Genomic DNA, 17250 nt, shown 5'->3' on the forward strand with positions numbered 1-17250 from the left:
CAGTACATTTAAAGGTGTGCCTAAAGGTCGACACGAAGATTGGCTTCCTTGCCTTCCTGTCTACCTGATATAAATATTCAACCACGGCACAAGCCTGGATACGACAAAGTAAATAAAGCTAAAACCAACATATATCGATCTACATCATGAAGAATTAAAAACCCGTGATGTTCTATTTCATGATATAATCAGCAAGTGAGATGTAGGCTACGAATGAGCAAACAAAATATGGAAAGCAGCGAGTTCATCAAATGGAAATAAAAGTTTGATAAGTTGCGAACAAAAAGAACGATTGTGAAGAAGAAGCGTTAAAGCGAAGCAGAAGCGAATAAAAAGAACGATTATTGCATCATTTATTGCAATGATTGGCTTGTTATGGCACAATAATTAATCACATTTTGAAGAATCATCATTGATAAAATTAACCAGACGTTATTGCATAAGGACATTTAGAACACTTATGCAAACGCACAGAGCACATTCAGAAATAAAATTATAAAAATAAAATTATCTAATTAAAATAAAATTAAGAAATCAACTAAAATCAGAATCCTTGAGTCGATAGGCTATACGCCGTCATCCGACAACACATATTCATTTGAGTCGATATACGCCGTCATCCGACAACACATATTCATCGTTTTTGTAATCGAGTGCGAAATTGTTTCTTCTTTCAACAACAAACTTGTAGAGAAGGCCAACGTTGCCGGGAATTCTCTCCGCGCCACATTGGTCAGCGAGTTCATCGTTGTACGCCCATTGCAACGGCCCAAGCACATGCGCGCCTCTGTTGTTAAAACAAAGATATGTGAAGAGAGGGGCGTTCTTCCCGGCTATCAGCACAAGGCTGAGCACTCGCTAGTACAGCGAGCAGCTGCGATTCGCTAACCATAACGGTGTAGCTTCCACGCAAGCCATTCAGACTTTCCAATCAACGATATGTTTCTCGGCAGCCGATTTGTAGCAAGAATTGACAGCGATAGACACGTGTTTTATAAGAGTTAAACTGACTGGTAAAGCGGTGGTCGAATAAATTTGTGGCAGAATACGGTGCGATACTGATGAGCCCAGCCTCATGGGCGAAACACGTGTCTATCGCTGTCAATTCTTGCTACAAATCGGCTGCCGAGAAACAAAACAAAGATATGTCAAGTCGTAAATGCACAGCTGCAAGTAGCACTAACGGTACACCGAAAAATATTATAGTTTTTGTGGTGCAATATAATCTCATTGGAGCCAACATTGTAAAGTTACATACACATCACAACATGTTGTTGTGTTCTGATGTAGTTTAACGTCATCTTATGCAACTTCTTTAATCCAAATTTATGGGTTAGGCTATATGAAACGAACCAGTGGGCCGCAAGTACCTCGCCCCTGTTTACAGCGCTCAGCAATGAAACAAAGCAAACAGAACGTCACAAAAGCACACATGTAGCCTAACGTGCAGAGCATCGCGGTCGTTAAATTGTTCATCAAACCTGCGGTGCAAAAATGGAAAAAATTCTCTGAGTTGTATTGCATTATTTTTGCAACCGTTTGTTGGGTGACTGTTTCTTTGTGAAAAACAAGTGACTGGACCAAGATTTGTTTATGATATAAACAAAATTTGTGGCACACAAAGTCATCGTGATTTTGATTAATTTGTGAATTTGCGCACTGTGTTCAAAAGACATATACAACCAAGCAACCACATGGCATTTAACATAATCGATTAAAATTGAACAAAACTATAAGCTACAAACGTTTTCGGCCATACACACGTTAGCCCTTATCAAGTAACAAAAAATAACTGCTTATCATATCTACAATGAAAATGAATAACTGATCTAAACATTGAATTGAAAAACAAAATGCAAAATGAAACGGCAGAACATAGGAGAAAGGCACATCACATGGCGTTTAAATTACACCAGGCAAAGACGCATCATATGACGTACGTCATATGATACGTCTTTGCTATGATACGTCTGATACGTCATGTGATGATACGTCATATGATACGTCATGATACGTCATATGATGCGTCTTTGCCTGGTGTAATTTAAACGCCATGTGATGTGCCTTTCTCCTATGTTCTGCCGTTTCATTTTGCATTTCGTTTTTCAATTCAATGTTTAGATCAGTTATTCATTTTCATTGTAGATATGATAAGCAGTTATTTTTTGTTACTTGATAAGGGCTAACGTGTGTATGGCCGAAAACGTTTGTAGCTTATAGTTTTGTTCAATTTTAATCGATTATGTTAAATGCCGTGTGGTTGCTTGGTTGTACAGTATATATCTGTGGTTGAAGAAAGTGACCTCTTTACCAAAATTGTGTTCAAAAGGTAGCCAACACTTGGACAAGAACAAGATTATCTCTTACTTTTTTACTCCTAGACTACACATGCTCAGTTCATTTATCAGCGTATATCCTCAACATTAAGAAAATATCAAGCTGTGTTTATGACTTCATAATCTATGACTGAAGTTTGCACTGACAATGTATAGAGATGGAAGATAAGCAGTTTCTCAAATGTTTAAATCAGATCATATTTTTGTTGGTACATTGTATGTTTCTCTAATATTTCTTATTCAATATAAAATTATTTTCTTTTTAAAGGCCAAATATGCATAGCCGAAAACGTTTGCTATTTTGTTTTTATAATTTTAAACGTTGTGTTGTGGCTCAGTTTGTCTGTTTAACGTAAGTTGTGCAGTTGTAAATCACTGTCTATGTGAGGATGCATCCTAATATTTATTTTTAAGGCACATCGGTGCGGACTGCGTGCAATGTGTGACATCCTTTGCCGCTTACCTTTACTGAATACCAAAAGAATAGAATTTATTGTAACTTAAAATGTAGTTGTGAAGAAATCTACTTGAAGGACACATGAACTCTATGAGATCCAATACAGGTCAAAGTGCCCCAATAGCACTGGGAAAAATTCAAGTTAGGTGGTTGAACAAGCTAGCAAGTTTGCTTGTTTAAAACTGCAAATTGCAAAAACAATATAAAATCTAAGTACTCCATTCCCAAGAAAATTGAATTACTCAAGCCAGTTCTTTTGTAGACTGGTCGGAATTTAGGACAGTGCCTGGTTATAGGCTAACAATTTTAATTTTTGAATTAAAAAAAAAAAACTGTAAAAGCTCTAGACAAATAAAACCTAACAACCACACCGCATTTAACATAATAACATAATAATAAACTGAAAATCACAAATGTTTTCGGCCATGCTCATGTGAGCCCTTATCAAGTAACCAACTGACTGATGTTCTATATTACTTGAAGTTACAAGACTGGTCCACATACACAAAAATGAAAAAAGAAACGCAAAAGAATGAAACGGCAAGTCGTAGGAGAGGAAAAATCACATGACGCTTAATTGTGCGAGGCAAAAACACACATCAATGACGCAAAATTACGTGAAGACATTTAGCAGATAGGAGCGTAAATGAATAATCCTTTAGAATTGTGCGTAAATGCTTCACCGAATTTGATACTAAAATCCACGAGGCTTTGCTCATAAAATCTTGCAATCCTCGCCTCAATAGGCAGCTGTTTGCCGCAGTCGCCTCCTGTCTGCTAAATGTCGTCACGTAATTTTGCGTCATGTGATGAGTGTTTTTTCCTTGCGCGATTGGGCGTCGTGTGATTTCACCTCTCCTCTGCCTTGCCGTTTCATTGTTAAGAGTTTCTATTTTGTGTATGCAGATCGTTGCTAATCCATTTACAATATTATCTTTACCTAATGAGAAGACCTTTGCGAACTCTTCTTCGATAGTCTTCATCTTGATCTTTCAGCATTTCTTGGGTAGAGGGAAGTTTCATTGTTCCAGTTATTGCAGCTATAGCAAATAAAACCTGAAATGAAATAATTGACTGGACAATTTTCCCTTGGCTGCAACCATAGCCTATTAATCTTACTACCCTACAACAAGATAAAGTGGTAGTAGGCTACGCGTATCGAACGCTTTTCAGTTGTCATGACAACTAGTGAAAAGGTAGGTTAACAGAAATTATCAATCTGCAGAAAGGCTGCAGATACTTTATTTACAAATAAAGTAGCCTGTCTACTTTTTAACTTGAGCCCCTAACTGATATGGTTACCCAAAAACCTAACTTTAGTCACTTCCAGATTGTTAAAGATTTGAATTAAATAGGCAAAAAGCAAGGGAGTAAATATCGGTAATCTCCTTTAACACGTCATTCGTTGTCCTAACAAAAAACAGCTGACTAAATGTATCTTAAAATAAAAAGCTAGAATTATCCGGTCACCAGTAGCCTACCTTGTAGGCTACGAGCTCAATCAAACATTGTCATTCAGCTTGACAAAACCAGTTAGTCACTTCACATAAATGCGCTATTGAAGGTGGTTGCAATCTAGGGCAGACGGAATAGCCTAGACATCCAGCGACTTTACATGGTCACACAGGTCACAGGGCCCAGAATGTGGCTGTGCCTTGACAAAACATGTGGCAATGAAAAAAAAAAAACTTGAAAAGGGTTACGAAAATGGGCTTCATGTCCTCAATATTGACTGCACTCTTTTTACGATAACTTTTACTATCTGAAGTACCTAGCGTACTAACTAACTATACTGACATGACAGATTTTCCATAAACGTTGTAACGAACATAACAATCAGATGGTAAGATAGAATGTCAGCTGCATAGCCGAATGATGAAAGTCCTGGTACAATGTTCAAAAGGACGCCGGTTCGGTACCGCTCAAAAGTTGGCAGCTGTCATGGTTGAAGGCGTACACGAAGATTGGAGTTCTAGCCTTTCCGTCCAATTAAATCTAAATTGTCAACTACCCGATTACAAGCCTGGATACGACAACAAAAACACCAGCTGAAGCGTAATGTTAAGAATTAGTGAGAACAAAAAACATCAAAAATCTAACCTGACAATGGAATTGTGGGAACACATTTAAATTTCGACAAATTCCAATGAAGGAAAGGTTGGGATAATGAATGTGGATTAAGTGCTTGTACAATGGAGTGATTCTATTATCCACAACTTGCAAGACTTGAGGATCTTTCATGAAGGGAAAACTATATTTGTATCCGGTACAGAACATGATTGAATCACATTCCAGACTTTCACCGTCTTCACATATGATTCCTGTTTGGGTGATGCTGGAAATGGATTTGACCTGAGAAATATCGCGTGAAGCTATATCTTTCTACCTCTAGTATTGCCGAAAATAAAGCACAAGATATGGAATAAACAAGTTCCGTGCTAATTGTAGGCTATCATTACCAATAGATAAAAAATGGTGATAGAGCCCAATATTTAAATCTTTGAACTTGAACCTTCAATCAATCACACAGCAAAAGAATGAAAAAGGGTGATTTCACCATCAGTAAGCTGCCTTCGGGAACAACTTTCGAAAAGGTAGGCTACGGTGAAAAATTTTCCTTCGCTAATTTGACCAATCAGAGCGGCGTTGATCAGTGGAGCATGATATGTTGTCCACAAATGAAAACGTGATGCCGTTTTTCACAGCCACACAGGAAAATCACGAAGTAATGCAGATCACCGTGCAGTATTACAGGGTTGGAAGTAACGACTAGGCCTAGTTGTCACTATTCGATAGCGTTATTCGTTGCTTTCTGAATATCGAATGCTTATACCCATTCCTTTTAAAAATAAATATCGAATGCGCGTTATTCACTGCTTTTTTATACAAGCAACGAAATCATTATTCGTTTTTCACTAATCGATATTTAGGAGAACTGCTGAATCATTTTTTGTTGTTCACTTACTTTGTGGTCAAAACGAATTTACGAGATTTGGTTTTCGGATTACTATCCGACCTAGTCCCCTTCCGGTTTTCGAACTTTAAAGGATTAAGAAAAATTTTTCGGCAACACAGTTTAGAAAAACCATGCCAGTGAGAGCCGTTAACAGTGTTGCCAACCTTGCGGTTTTCCCGCAAGTTTGGGATTGTTTTTTTTTCGAGTTTTGGTACCGGTACCGATTGTGTTATTTCTTGCATAACGCAGTGAGGATAAGTTGGGTTATAGTGTGATAACATCCTAAATATGATACGAAAATTAAAAATGATTTCTGTCGCTAAAAGATCTTAACAGTTGTAGAGCGACAATAAATAAACCACAACATTATTATTAAGTAATGTTATCAGCAATACAATTAACAAAATTTGTACACGACGAACAAATACCTCTATAATGTTGTCAGGAAGAACGGATCGGGACTTTGGGCCTTTGTGACTTACGTAGACAGTTTTTGCTACTTTACAAAGGTCGATAGCAATTTCGAATCCTGATACGTTTGCTCCAAGTAAAACAACTCGTTGATTAGCAAACTGATCAGACTTTCGGTAATGATGGCTGTGAAGAATGCTTCCTGTGAAGTCATCTATTCCAGGTATAGAAGGAATGTTTGGTGTCGAATAGTGTCTGAAAAAAAGAACTACTCACTATACTGACGACACACAAAACATTACACTGACAATAATCTACATAAAAAGCGTTTGAAACACTGCACTGACGACAAGAAAATACACTGTAGGCTACTGACAAATCACACTACACTGCAATGATGATAGGCCTACACAAAACACTATACACTAACGATAACCTACGTAAAAAGCGTTTGAAAGATTGCATGAAAGAACAATGCAAACGGTAATATCATTCTTTTCCTTTTCATAGTCATTTTTTATTGTCAATTTTCCCACAAAATCTATACTGTAAATACTCGATTGCGCTTCAATACGACTGCGCTAAAGTAGTGCACAAAATAGCAACGCATATCTGCGATGGATGCAGCGCTAGGCTATATAAAAAGCGCACATTATTATTATGATTAAAAAGGATTCATTTAATACTGCAAGATTATTTGTATTTTTAATTTTAATTTTCTTCGTCGTATGAACTTCTTTGTAGCCTACTTATTGAAGTTACGACGGGTTTAAAAAGTTGATGATTAAAAAAACGATGATCAAAAAGTTTTAAGCTTTTTACAATGTCAGCTCAGAATTATTCTCAGTTCAGTTTGTTTTGATTTTTGACTGTATGATTAGGTCTAGAAAAGGTAGAAGCGACAAACCGCGGACGTACTAACGTGCTTAATTCTAAATTTGTTTAAAATTTGGCACGGCCGCAACACGTTAGTCAAAATCTTATTCTGTTTTGTCAAAATCACACTCTAATTTTATGTGCCTGACTTTACGGTCAGATGGCAATAGTTTATTAAGTTGAGAATCATTGGTTTGACGCAGGTGGCACCAAACTTTCAACAACATGCCTGATCGCTCTCAGAGGGAACGAATATGTTTGAGGATATCATTTTCTTCAATTTTTCCAAGCAAAAGGATGAAGTTAATTTTTACTAATCAGTCAACAAACAAGCCTGGTAGGACTCATATTATTTTCGAGTCCATTTTGCTAAACTTCCTTCTAATCTAAACAGAGTTGCATTTGTGGAAGATGCCGTGAAGTGGACGGATGACCACAGTGAACCGGATGCGTGATTGCTCAGTATAAATAACATGGTCCTGCTTATAGATTGCCACCGTAAAACTGCTACATTTTTTTAGAAACTGACAGTATTCAGTAAATAAAAACAGTCTGGTTCGGTTACTAATAAAATTAATAAAAATTTTATGCTTTGCGTTATATCCACAATTGTGAACATATTATTACCCTAAGCTTCTACTACTTTGTAGTATAATCGGGAGTGTTTTTACAGTCTTTAATGATATTACCTGGTCTAGAATCGATCAGTAATGGCTATAGTACTTAAAGCAATGGCTATCACCAATTTAATACGAAGATTGCGTAATCTAGACACAAAAACTATTTGTAATATGGTATGAAACGTGGCCTACGAAAGCATTCTAGTTATTACATGCACTCAGTAAAGTCGTAGGCTAATTTCTTACCCAGAACAGACCATTACTCCATCAAACATGTCTTTTGCAAATGACTTTGTTTTCCAGTTGAATGTTTTCAGTTCCCACTTTGGTAGATCCCCATCATTTGAGGAAGGCACCAGCTTGAGTTCCTCAACACACGTATTGAACTGAATGAGAAAATAAGTTACAATTATTTAAATCACATCCAGGTTGATGCATATTGGTTGAAGGTTAAAATCAAGTGAACGGAAGGCATGAAAGCCAATCTTTATGTCCATTCTTTTATTATCAAATTGGCAAAAAAAAGTAAGTAAATTAAATAGCCACGAGATAATAAACTTGAATTGAATGAATCACATTAATTATTATTGTTATTTATTAGCATCAGACAAGAATGTCCATATTCAAATAAAAACAATACACAAAAATACAAGACATACAGTTGTACACAAACAGTAGCAGCGCAAAAGTAGCCAGAACACACTTCAGCCAGTAGCGTAGTTAGGGGGGAGGATAAAGGGTGATGGCTCCCCCCTAATAATTAGGTAAAAAAAAGAATACAAATTTTGCAAAAGGAAAAAGTTATGATGAATGTTAGAAGCTGCGCAACTGTGTTGCAAGACCTAAGGGGCGATAATAGGCTTTTTCATCAACTTTTGACAAGGCTTGCTCAGTTTTTGGCGAAGAAATCCGAATACCCCGGAGAGCATCTAGACAACAATATCGACCTTACATTCCAGCTGAAACTGCAGAGATCTATTTCAAACGAACAGTTTTTCTTCCTTATCTTGACAATTGCATGGCACAAATTCACTAGAGATTCAATGAGCACTGCTCGCTAGCTTCTAAAGTTTGCACATTTCTGCCTTTATTTATTCATGAAGTCAAGGATAGCCCGATTGACGAGATTTTCGACTTCTACCATGAAATGCTAGGATGTTGAACCAAGCAATTGCTTTGCAATTACTATTGAATTACGAAGATGGAGAGCAAATTCAATTCAATTCAATTCAATTTATTTTTCTTTGTCAGAATGCAAAAGAAATGATATTGTGAAAAAGAAATACAGTAACAAAACTAACAAAAGGAAAAGGTGGCAAAACCTTAATGGTTTAAGACGTGCATGAATGGATCTAATATTGCGGTATGCATCAATAAATATAGTTAAGCACGGCCACCAAACCTGATACTTTAAAATAAGTTGATGCATGGCCACCTAAAGATATGGCCTGATATGTCACATTTTGCAGAAATTTCCAGGTTTTTCTAACTTTGGGCGAACGTTTAAATAAAATTTTCTAAAAATTAGGTTTTTACGCCTTCTTTTCTCTTTTCCCCAGATGACACAATAGGTTTTAACATCCTCACATGTTGAAAAACAAAAAAAATTTGATTTCGAAGATTTTAGTCAGACTGTTAATTTTCAATAGCAGTCTGATTTTGCGTTTTTCAACTTACTTTTTCTCATTTGCTACTGCTTCTCCAAGGCAACAAAAAAGTTTTATGTCATTAGGAAACCGCAAAAAGTAACAATATTTCAAAAAATGTCAGTCAAGCACTAGCAGTAGCTGTAATCATAATCTGCAAAATGTGACAAATCAGGCCGCATCTCCAGGTGGCCATGGTTGATGACTTAATTAAGAATCAGTCGCCTCCTCGTTCCTGGAACAACTGGAGCGCCAATTCTTAAAGCAATGAGAACACGACTGAACCCAACATCACAAAAACAAACTAATATACACAGTTACATACACATATTGAAATTACGTAACGGACTATCAAAACAAGGACTATTTACAGATTTCATACAGAAATAAAGTGTTCGCAGCAACGATATTAAGTAGCCTATAGATTGCAGAACAAATACATAATATGGCAGCTCATTATCAAGATAAAATAGTTAAAAAAGCTTTGTTTTTTTTTAAATTAATTTCCTGCGCATGTAAGAGCATAAGAAGCATGATGATATAGCAGCGTGTTTTTGATATTTCTAATAAGAGTTGAATCATCTTTTATAGCGTCAATGAGGGATGGAGTGTTTTTGGTATCGCTAATGAGAGGTGGAGATTTTTTGGTAGTGCCGATGAAGGATGTAGTGTCTGAGTTGTTTCAAGCATCTTTTCCAAACCAACCTAAATAATAATCTTACGAAAAGTCAAGCGATCCTCTGAACGAACATAATAGCTTATAATAATCAGGGAGTAGTTAGATGCAAGCTGGTAGTAACTTAGTGATATATTCTTATCTGGCAAATATTAAATTATGCAAAATGATATAGTAGCTTATTCATGGAAGAGTAAAGATAGTAATCATCATCCTTATCCGGTCGGGTGTAATATATGATAAGATATACGTATAGTAAGATATGTTAATGTATAATATAGTAATATATGATATGTAGGATAAATTTACAAAAGTGGCATTTGGAAAGGCATGCTATACCAGGATATGGTGCAACAATCAATAATACAGTTAGATAATTAATTAAAGAGTTACAGCATAGGTTGTTAGAGGTTAATTTTCAGAACGCAAGTGCTTTTTCAGGTTACTGCAAAATATTGAAAAGGTTTCAATTTCAGTGGTGGTTTTCGGGAGATGGTTCCACACTTTAACTCCACTAAACTGAATGGATTGTTGAGTCAAGCTTTTGGAGCAGTAGGGGAGGAAAAAGTGATTGTTGCTTCTGGTTGATATTGAGTGCAAATTGTTATTAAGTTGAAATAGAGAATTAAAGCATTGGGGTAAGTGATTGTGTTTGAGTTTGAACATAAATTTTGCAGTTTCTATTGTGTATAGTTCGTCAATTGTGAAGAAATTATGGGATTCAGAGTGATTTGATTCATGTTTTGCAATCATTTTTATAAATTTGTTGCAAATCTTTTGAAGCTTTTTTAAAAGTTACATGACCATGCTTCCATACACTTATGCAATACCGGAGATTGCTTTTAATTAAGGAATGATAAAGGCAAATCAAATTGTTGGTGTTTAGGCAGGGCTTAACCTTGCAGATAACTCCAAAGTTTTTGCGAAGTTTTTGCAGTAAAGATACCATGTGGGGTTTCCATGACAAGTCTTCGCTCAGCAAAATGCCCAGAAAACTAATAGTGTTGACACGTTCAATGGGTTGATTGCATATAGACAGTGTGTAAGAGAGGTTTGAAAGTTTATTTGTACTATTGAATAACATGTATTTTGTTTTTTTTTACATTTAGTGATAACTTATTTGCTGCTAACCAATTTGTTACTCCTGTCATTTCCTCATTCGCCATTTCGAAAAGTTTATCATAATTTTTACTGCAAAAGAATAAATTGGTATCGTCAGCAAACATTATAGATTCAGAGTGTACTAAACATTTCGAAAAATCATTAACATAGATTAAAAATAATAGTGGTCCAAGGATCGATCCTTGTGGTACTCCATAACATATTTCTCTTTTAGCAGACATTGAGTGAGATACTTCTACAACTTGAAATCTGTTTTGTAAGTAACTTCTGAACCAGTCATGGGCTATACCCCTAATACCAAAATAGTAAAGTTTGTTTAGCAGAATGTGGTGATCGATAGTATCAAATGCTTTGGACAGGTCCAAAAATATACCTAGTGTTGTTTCTTTTCTTTCAATTGCATTTGAAATTTTATCAACAAGTTGTAATGCTGCATGACTTGTTGAGTGATTTTGTTTGAAACCAAACTGCTGACCATAGAAGAAGTTATTGCCTTCTAGAAAATTGTATATTCTATTGTACATTATTTTCTCAAGTACTTTTGAAATTGATGGTAATAAACTGATAGGTCGATAATTACTGCAGTCTTCTGCTTTCCCTTTTTTAAATACAGGTATTACTTTAGATGTTTTGAATGATGATATGAATTTGCCATTGATTAAGGATAGGTTAAATATATGTGCAAGTGCAGTAAGTATATTGTCTGGGGAAGCTTTTATAATTTTTGTTGGTATTTCATCAATGCCACAACTTAGTTTCGATTGAAAGGAAGAGAGAATTGGCTTGCAGTTTCTATGGATAAACGACCAGCGACTCTTGTAGATGCGTGTCAAGCTGCTGAATAACTCGGCACTTATCCGATTATCGATAAATTACTTGGAATCTTTGCTACTCTTCCAGTTACAACTGCTTCCAATGAGCGATTGTTTCAGTTCGCTAAAGAACCTGACAAATTATTACCCCACGACTATGACCGAGCCACGTTTGGATGGTCCAGCTCAGATGTCTTTAAACAAGGATATTGTACTCGAGTATGATCGTCACCTCCGAGATAACAAGGCCAATTGTCCGATTGTGATGTCATGCACTGCCGATACAGATTGCTGAAGTGCATAACCACAGTTAGGCTGAGCTGTTGTAACAAGATGTTCAGGTGATAGGCTACTCTATAAAACACAGAATCCGTTTAGGCAGCAAAGTTTAGCGATTCGTGTGCAGCAAGTTAAGTTAATCAAGCAGAGTGGTCTTGGGCATTGATGGACTATTAAGCTATAATTGTACCTTGGTTTGGAATCTTTATCCTCGGACTGACCAAGCCTTTGATAAGTTATTACTGGTAGTTTTGAATACCTACTTGTAGGCTAGACTCGTAGAGGCTTTTTGGCAAAGTGAAGTTTTCCGATCGTTGAATTATTGTTGCTGGAGAATTATTTCATAAAAATGTTTCATTAGATTAGCAAGGAAATAGGATTTGACCAAGTAGTGTGTAGCCCAGAAGCAGACTGCTGAATATAGGCTAATTAAGCCATCTTTACATTACCGTTCATCTGCACTTTTTAGCAGCATGTTACAGGCACAAAAGTACGGAAAAAACGTTTGTGTAGCCTACGGCCTACCTATCACGGGTCGTGATTTAATAAAATCGTTAGGCCTAGTAAGGTGGTTGCAAGCAGTAGTAAATCACATTTCATAACTTTTTGTATTATACTGTTAAACTTACGTTCATATTAGAAAGTTAGTTGCTAAATAGTTAATTTCTCCTTTACAGTTCATTGATACACCATAAGTGAAAGTTTATGCTTAAGATATGCCTAATTCATGTTGTGTGCCAAACTGTCAAGGAAACTATAAAAATGGACCAAAGGTTCGTGTATTCGGATTTCCCAAAAATGAAAAGCTACAAAAAAAAGTGGCTCAATGCTATTCGAAGAGAAAAAAGTTTGTTGCTACCAACAACAGTAAGGTAGGTTTCTCCAATTTCGCTATTTACTATTGTAGGCATGCATAATACATAGCCTACATACATTTTAATTGTTTTAAAGAATACGTAGCCTACCTTCGAACACTCTGTACAATTTACATGCCTTTATTTTCATAGGTTTGTGAATTGCACTTCCTAGAAAATGAACGGGAAAAGGTGGCAAAACCTTGAAAGGTTTAAAAGTGGATTGCATTAATGCTGTGCACCAAATTTGTGATGCCCTTGTTGTATTACAAAATACTGCTTCAACATCCAAATGAGACAGCATTAATAATGCTTTGATTTTAAACTTAATTTTATCACTACTGTTGCCGTTGAAGTGTTGAAAACTTATCTTGTAATTTTGGAAAAAACGAAATGGGGTCGCATGTAAATGTTGAAAATTGTTTTCATTTAAATTGGGGTCGTTTCAATGGTTGGAGACCACTGCCTTAGAGGCCAGATTTGAGAAATACCGCCAGTTAGCTGGCGCCCAATATGATGTGTCATTGCGTCAAGTGTATGAGTGTGAAAAAAAGCTTCGATTGCTTTCTGTTAGGTAAGACTGAATTAGGACACAGTTCTCGCTATATTGGGATGAGTTTAGTGACAAATTTAAAGGTAGGGATGCAGCTTCAGTTACTGTTTGTCAAGACAAATTTTCGTCATTACAAACTTACCTGCCGGTTATAACGTATGTTGCTGGGTGCTGCTTTTACGCTGGTACTAAACGGTTGGGTTGCACCGAACGCAAGCAGAGAGTAGTTTGTCCTCACTGTGATGCCAGTCCAATCGAAAATTCATTAATAAAAGGCATTAGGCCTATCAGAGGAAGTTTATTGTACCCATGTTCCGATATTGTTTTGATGGCCTATGTTGTAATTAACAAATTATGTGAAACTGATCAGTTTCAAAAATCTTGTTTCCAAAAAAGTCATGCTATTGATTGTATTTTGACTGTTTTGGAAGACCACGATTTTATGTTTTTTTATGAGAAGAAGTGTGAAAAAGGGCATGAAAAATACAAATTAGTAAAAATGGTTTTGTGGCCTTGCACCAATATTCTTTTAAACAATTATTGTTTTAAAAGAAATAATACACTTATCAGTGATAAATTGGCGAAAAGAAGAACACTGCAAACATTGAAGTAATTTATACTTTTTGTGACCAACTTATGCTGTTTTGAAGTGCTTGTATATTTTTATTGCGGTATGAAATTTGTCTGAACTTTTACTACCTTTATTTCATGATGAAGAAATGATGACTGAGTTTTAACTTTACATTGATTCAACATTGTCAAACGCTCAACCAATGTGAAACTGTTGGCTCATTGAACTTGTGTTGCTTTTGTATATTCGACTTTTATCGGCATTTATGAATAAATGTTGCTTTTGCTACTCTCACTGCATGCTTTGATTCTTATCTGGTCAAGTGGTCATGCTTGTTGTGTGTACGGTACTAAAAGTAAAACAAATTACATAAAAGTTTGTGTTTTCAAATAACAGGACATTGCATAACCCAGGGCTACTCAACTGGCGGACAGCGGTCCGAATCCGGACCTTCTGGGTGTTGATGATGGACCTTGAGCTTTTGAAAGAATAACCTCATTGCCACGTTTCAGGGCTTCTTTGAACAGATTTCTACCGGGGGGAAGCAATTTTTACTGTGATTATCCTAGTTGCTGGGAGGCTTCGAATCCCCAACGCTTTCTCAGAAATCCAAACCGAGTTACATTTTAGGCTACCATAAGTGGTTTGGTACAGATAATTTAGCTTTCGTGCGACTTTCGTGGTTGCGTGTGAAATAACTTATTCCCGGACCACTAAAAATATTCAACTTGTCAAACTGGACCTTTGTTAAGATTAGTTGAGTAACCCTGGCATATCTGGTTTCTAGTGGAGTTTAAAAAAACAAGATAGGCCTACCTGCTGGTTGCTGATAAACCGCAGTGTATCCACTTGCTGTGACGTAGACATTTACTTCACAATAGCGCAATTGGCCTTGTTATCTCGGAGGTGACGGTATGATGCAGTCATTGATATATTTGCCAAGCGCAGCCAACGCATTAAACTGCAAATTGTCATTGCGAATCGCCGAGAATGTTCAAAAGATATTCGAGGTCGGAAGGACTAACTCAGTGTTTCTCAACCTTTTTTGGCCCAACGCCCCCTTCATAAACTGGCAAATTTTTACCGCCCCCCAACTAAAACATTTAACTACGAAAAGCGAATATAAAACAATAAATACTATTAATACTAAAAAAGTGCTCAATGCCAAGCAAAAAGTCAAGCAGAGCGAATTACATCAAATATAGGCTAGCTACCAGTCTCTAAAACCCTTACAGCCTGTTTCAGCCTAAAAGGGAAATCATCAAAAGGTCCTTATTCTAATAGAAATAGAATTCATAAATAGAAATCAGAAGGTCATTATTCAAATAGAATTATATTTCTATTAGAATAAGGACCTTTTGATGATCCCCCTTTTAGGGTGAAACAGGCTGTAAGGGTTTTAGAGACTAATAGTAACTATTTAATAAAAGCAAATACATATTGGCGAGCATGATAACAGTAGCCTATAGGCCTACTGATATTCAGTGTGAACCTTGGGCTTGGTGAGAAAGTGCCAGTTTCTTTACATCCGGTGTAAAGCTACTGAGAAACATTCGAGGATCACCTCATAGGAATCACCTCTTATGTCAATTGGGTTTCGCTGTTTGGTATGTAGCAGAACAACACAGCTGAATACCTTTTCCACCAGGTATGAGGTAGGAAATGCTACCACGACGATACGAGCTCTTTGACAAAATCGTTACGCTGGGCGGTAGGCTAGATGGGTTAAATTAAACCAAAATGCCCCCGAACAATCAACACGCCCCCTGAGGGGCGGTACTGCCCCCGTTGAGAACCACTGGACTAACTTATTGTTTATGTTCTGAAGTGTTTGATATCTTTTGTTGGTTCATTGATTGGAACAGTAACTTACTTCTGCGGATTCGCTCTTGATTTTGAATCCCCTTCCTCCTTTCGGACGGTATTCTGACAGATTCAGCTAGCCCCTCCCCCCGTTCTGACGCATCATATAACATTTTGGTATACCCCCCTATTTAAAGGGTCAAAAGTCTAATTTAATTTTAACCCAAGTAGAAAAAATTTAAACCAATTAACAGCCATTTTCACCAAATTTTGGCTTTCTGTGCACTACCGTTGAGAGTACCGTTGTTCCAGACAATTGTTCACCTAATCAAACGTCATATAAAAACCGTTCAGGTCTACTGAATCTTAGCGTATTAAGTCATGGAATTTTCCCTAAAAATGAACCAAAATTGCACCATCGTTCGTAAGACTTGTGTCAAACCTGTTTAAACATGAAACATTGGATCACCACCTTTGAACACCTGTTAGAATTGCGTGACAATGTCTTTCATTATTACGTCACAGTACTGCGTACGTGAGTTTGAGATATTGATATCTATTCTAGTCATTTTAAAATTGTTGCTTGAAGAGGTTGGTCGCATGTTTAACTGTTTTGCTTAGTGCTTGTCAGCTGGACGAAAATTTCCGTCTTTTATCCAAGTAATCTGTTCTGTAGTGACAAGTTTTTAGTGGTGTATCGCGTTGCATCCCATTTTCGACAGCTTTGAGGCTATTTTTACAGAAATACAATTCTCGAATAGACGTTTCCTGAAGAGTGTTTCTTTTCGGTCATTACATACAGACGAACGGATCTGGGAATCTTATGTTACAATTTTCCCACGAAGAGATTATGGTTTACCGCTGTGACCAACCGTGTGTACTACCCCCAGCTCCCCATTGGCCTCCAGGCGCTGAGTCAGCCGCTAAGCGGCTGAGTGACACAATGTCTTGCCCCACCCCCCTAACAAACTTTCTAAATACGCCACTGACTTCAGCACAAACAAGTCGATACAATAGGCTACGTTGCGATCGGCTCAGTAAAACTTTACACATATTTACAGACTGTTTATATATGTGTGCTGTACAAAAGTTACCTCAATGTGACTTTGAAGATCAAACGCTTTAGAATATTTTATCAAATATTGAAAAACATCTTCGCGATGAAGAAATGAAGGCAAAGACTCATCGAATGGAAAGTCAGGAAATGCCATCACTTGCTTTGGTAAATTTGTTCTGCAGAAATTAAAAAAATATTATAAAAAAGTTACAGTTAAATTA

At 36.7% G+C, this 17250-nt stretch overlaps 1 protein-coding gene across 1 annotated transcript in view; it reads right to left on the reverse strand.

Annotated features, from left to right (window-relative positions):
• Positions 1-283: 283 nt before the first annotated feature.
• Positions 284-17250, reverse strand: part of LOC145778568 (uncharacterized) — a 35421-nt gene continuing 18454 nt past the window's right edge. The window contains exons 3-8 of the mRNA XM_082590080.1: positions 17067-17205; positions 7903-8042; positions 6178-6415; positions 4894-5145; positions 3734-3849; positions 284-787 (exon numbers count right to left, since the gene is read on the reverse strand). Of these exons, the coding sequence (XP_082446206.1) occupies positions 595-787; positions 3734-3849; positions 4894-5145; positions 6178-6415; positions 7903-8042; positions 17067-17205 (1078 nt within the window). The 3' untranslated portion in view covers positions 284-594. The remainder of the gene's footprint in view (positions 788-3733; positions 3850-4893; positions 5146-6177; positions 6416-7902; positions 8043-17066; positions 17206-17250) is intronic.

This window comes from Aplidium turbinatum, chromosome 10, assembly GCF_918807975.1.
Source record: "Aplidium turbinatum chromosome 10, kaAplTurb1.1, whole genome shotgun sequence".
Classification (NCBI taxonomy): domain Eukaryota; kingdom Metazoa; phylum Chordata; class Ascidiacea; order Aplousobranchia; family Polyclinidae; genus Aplidium; species Aplidium turbinatum.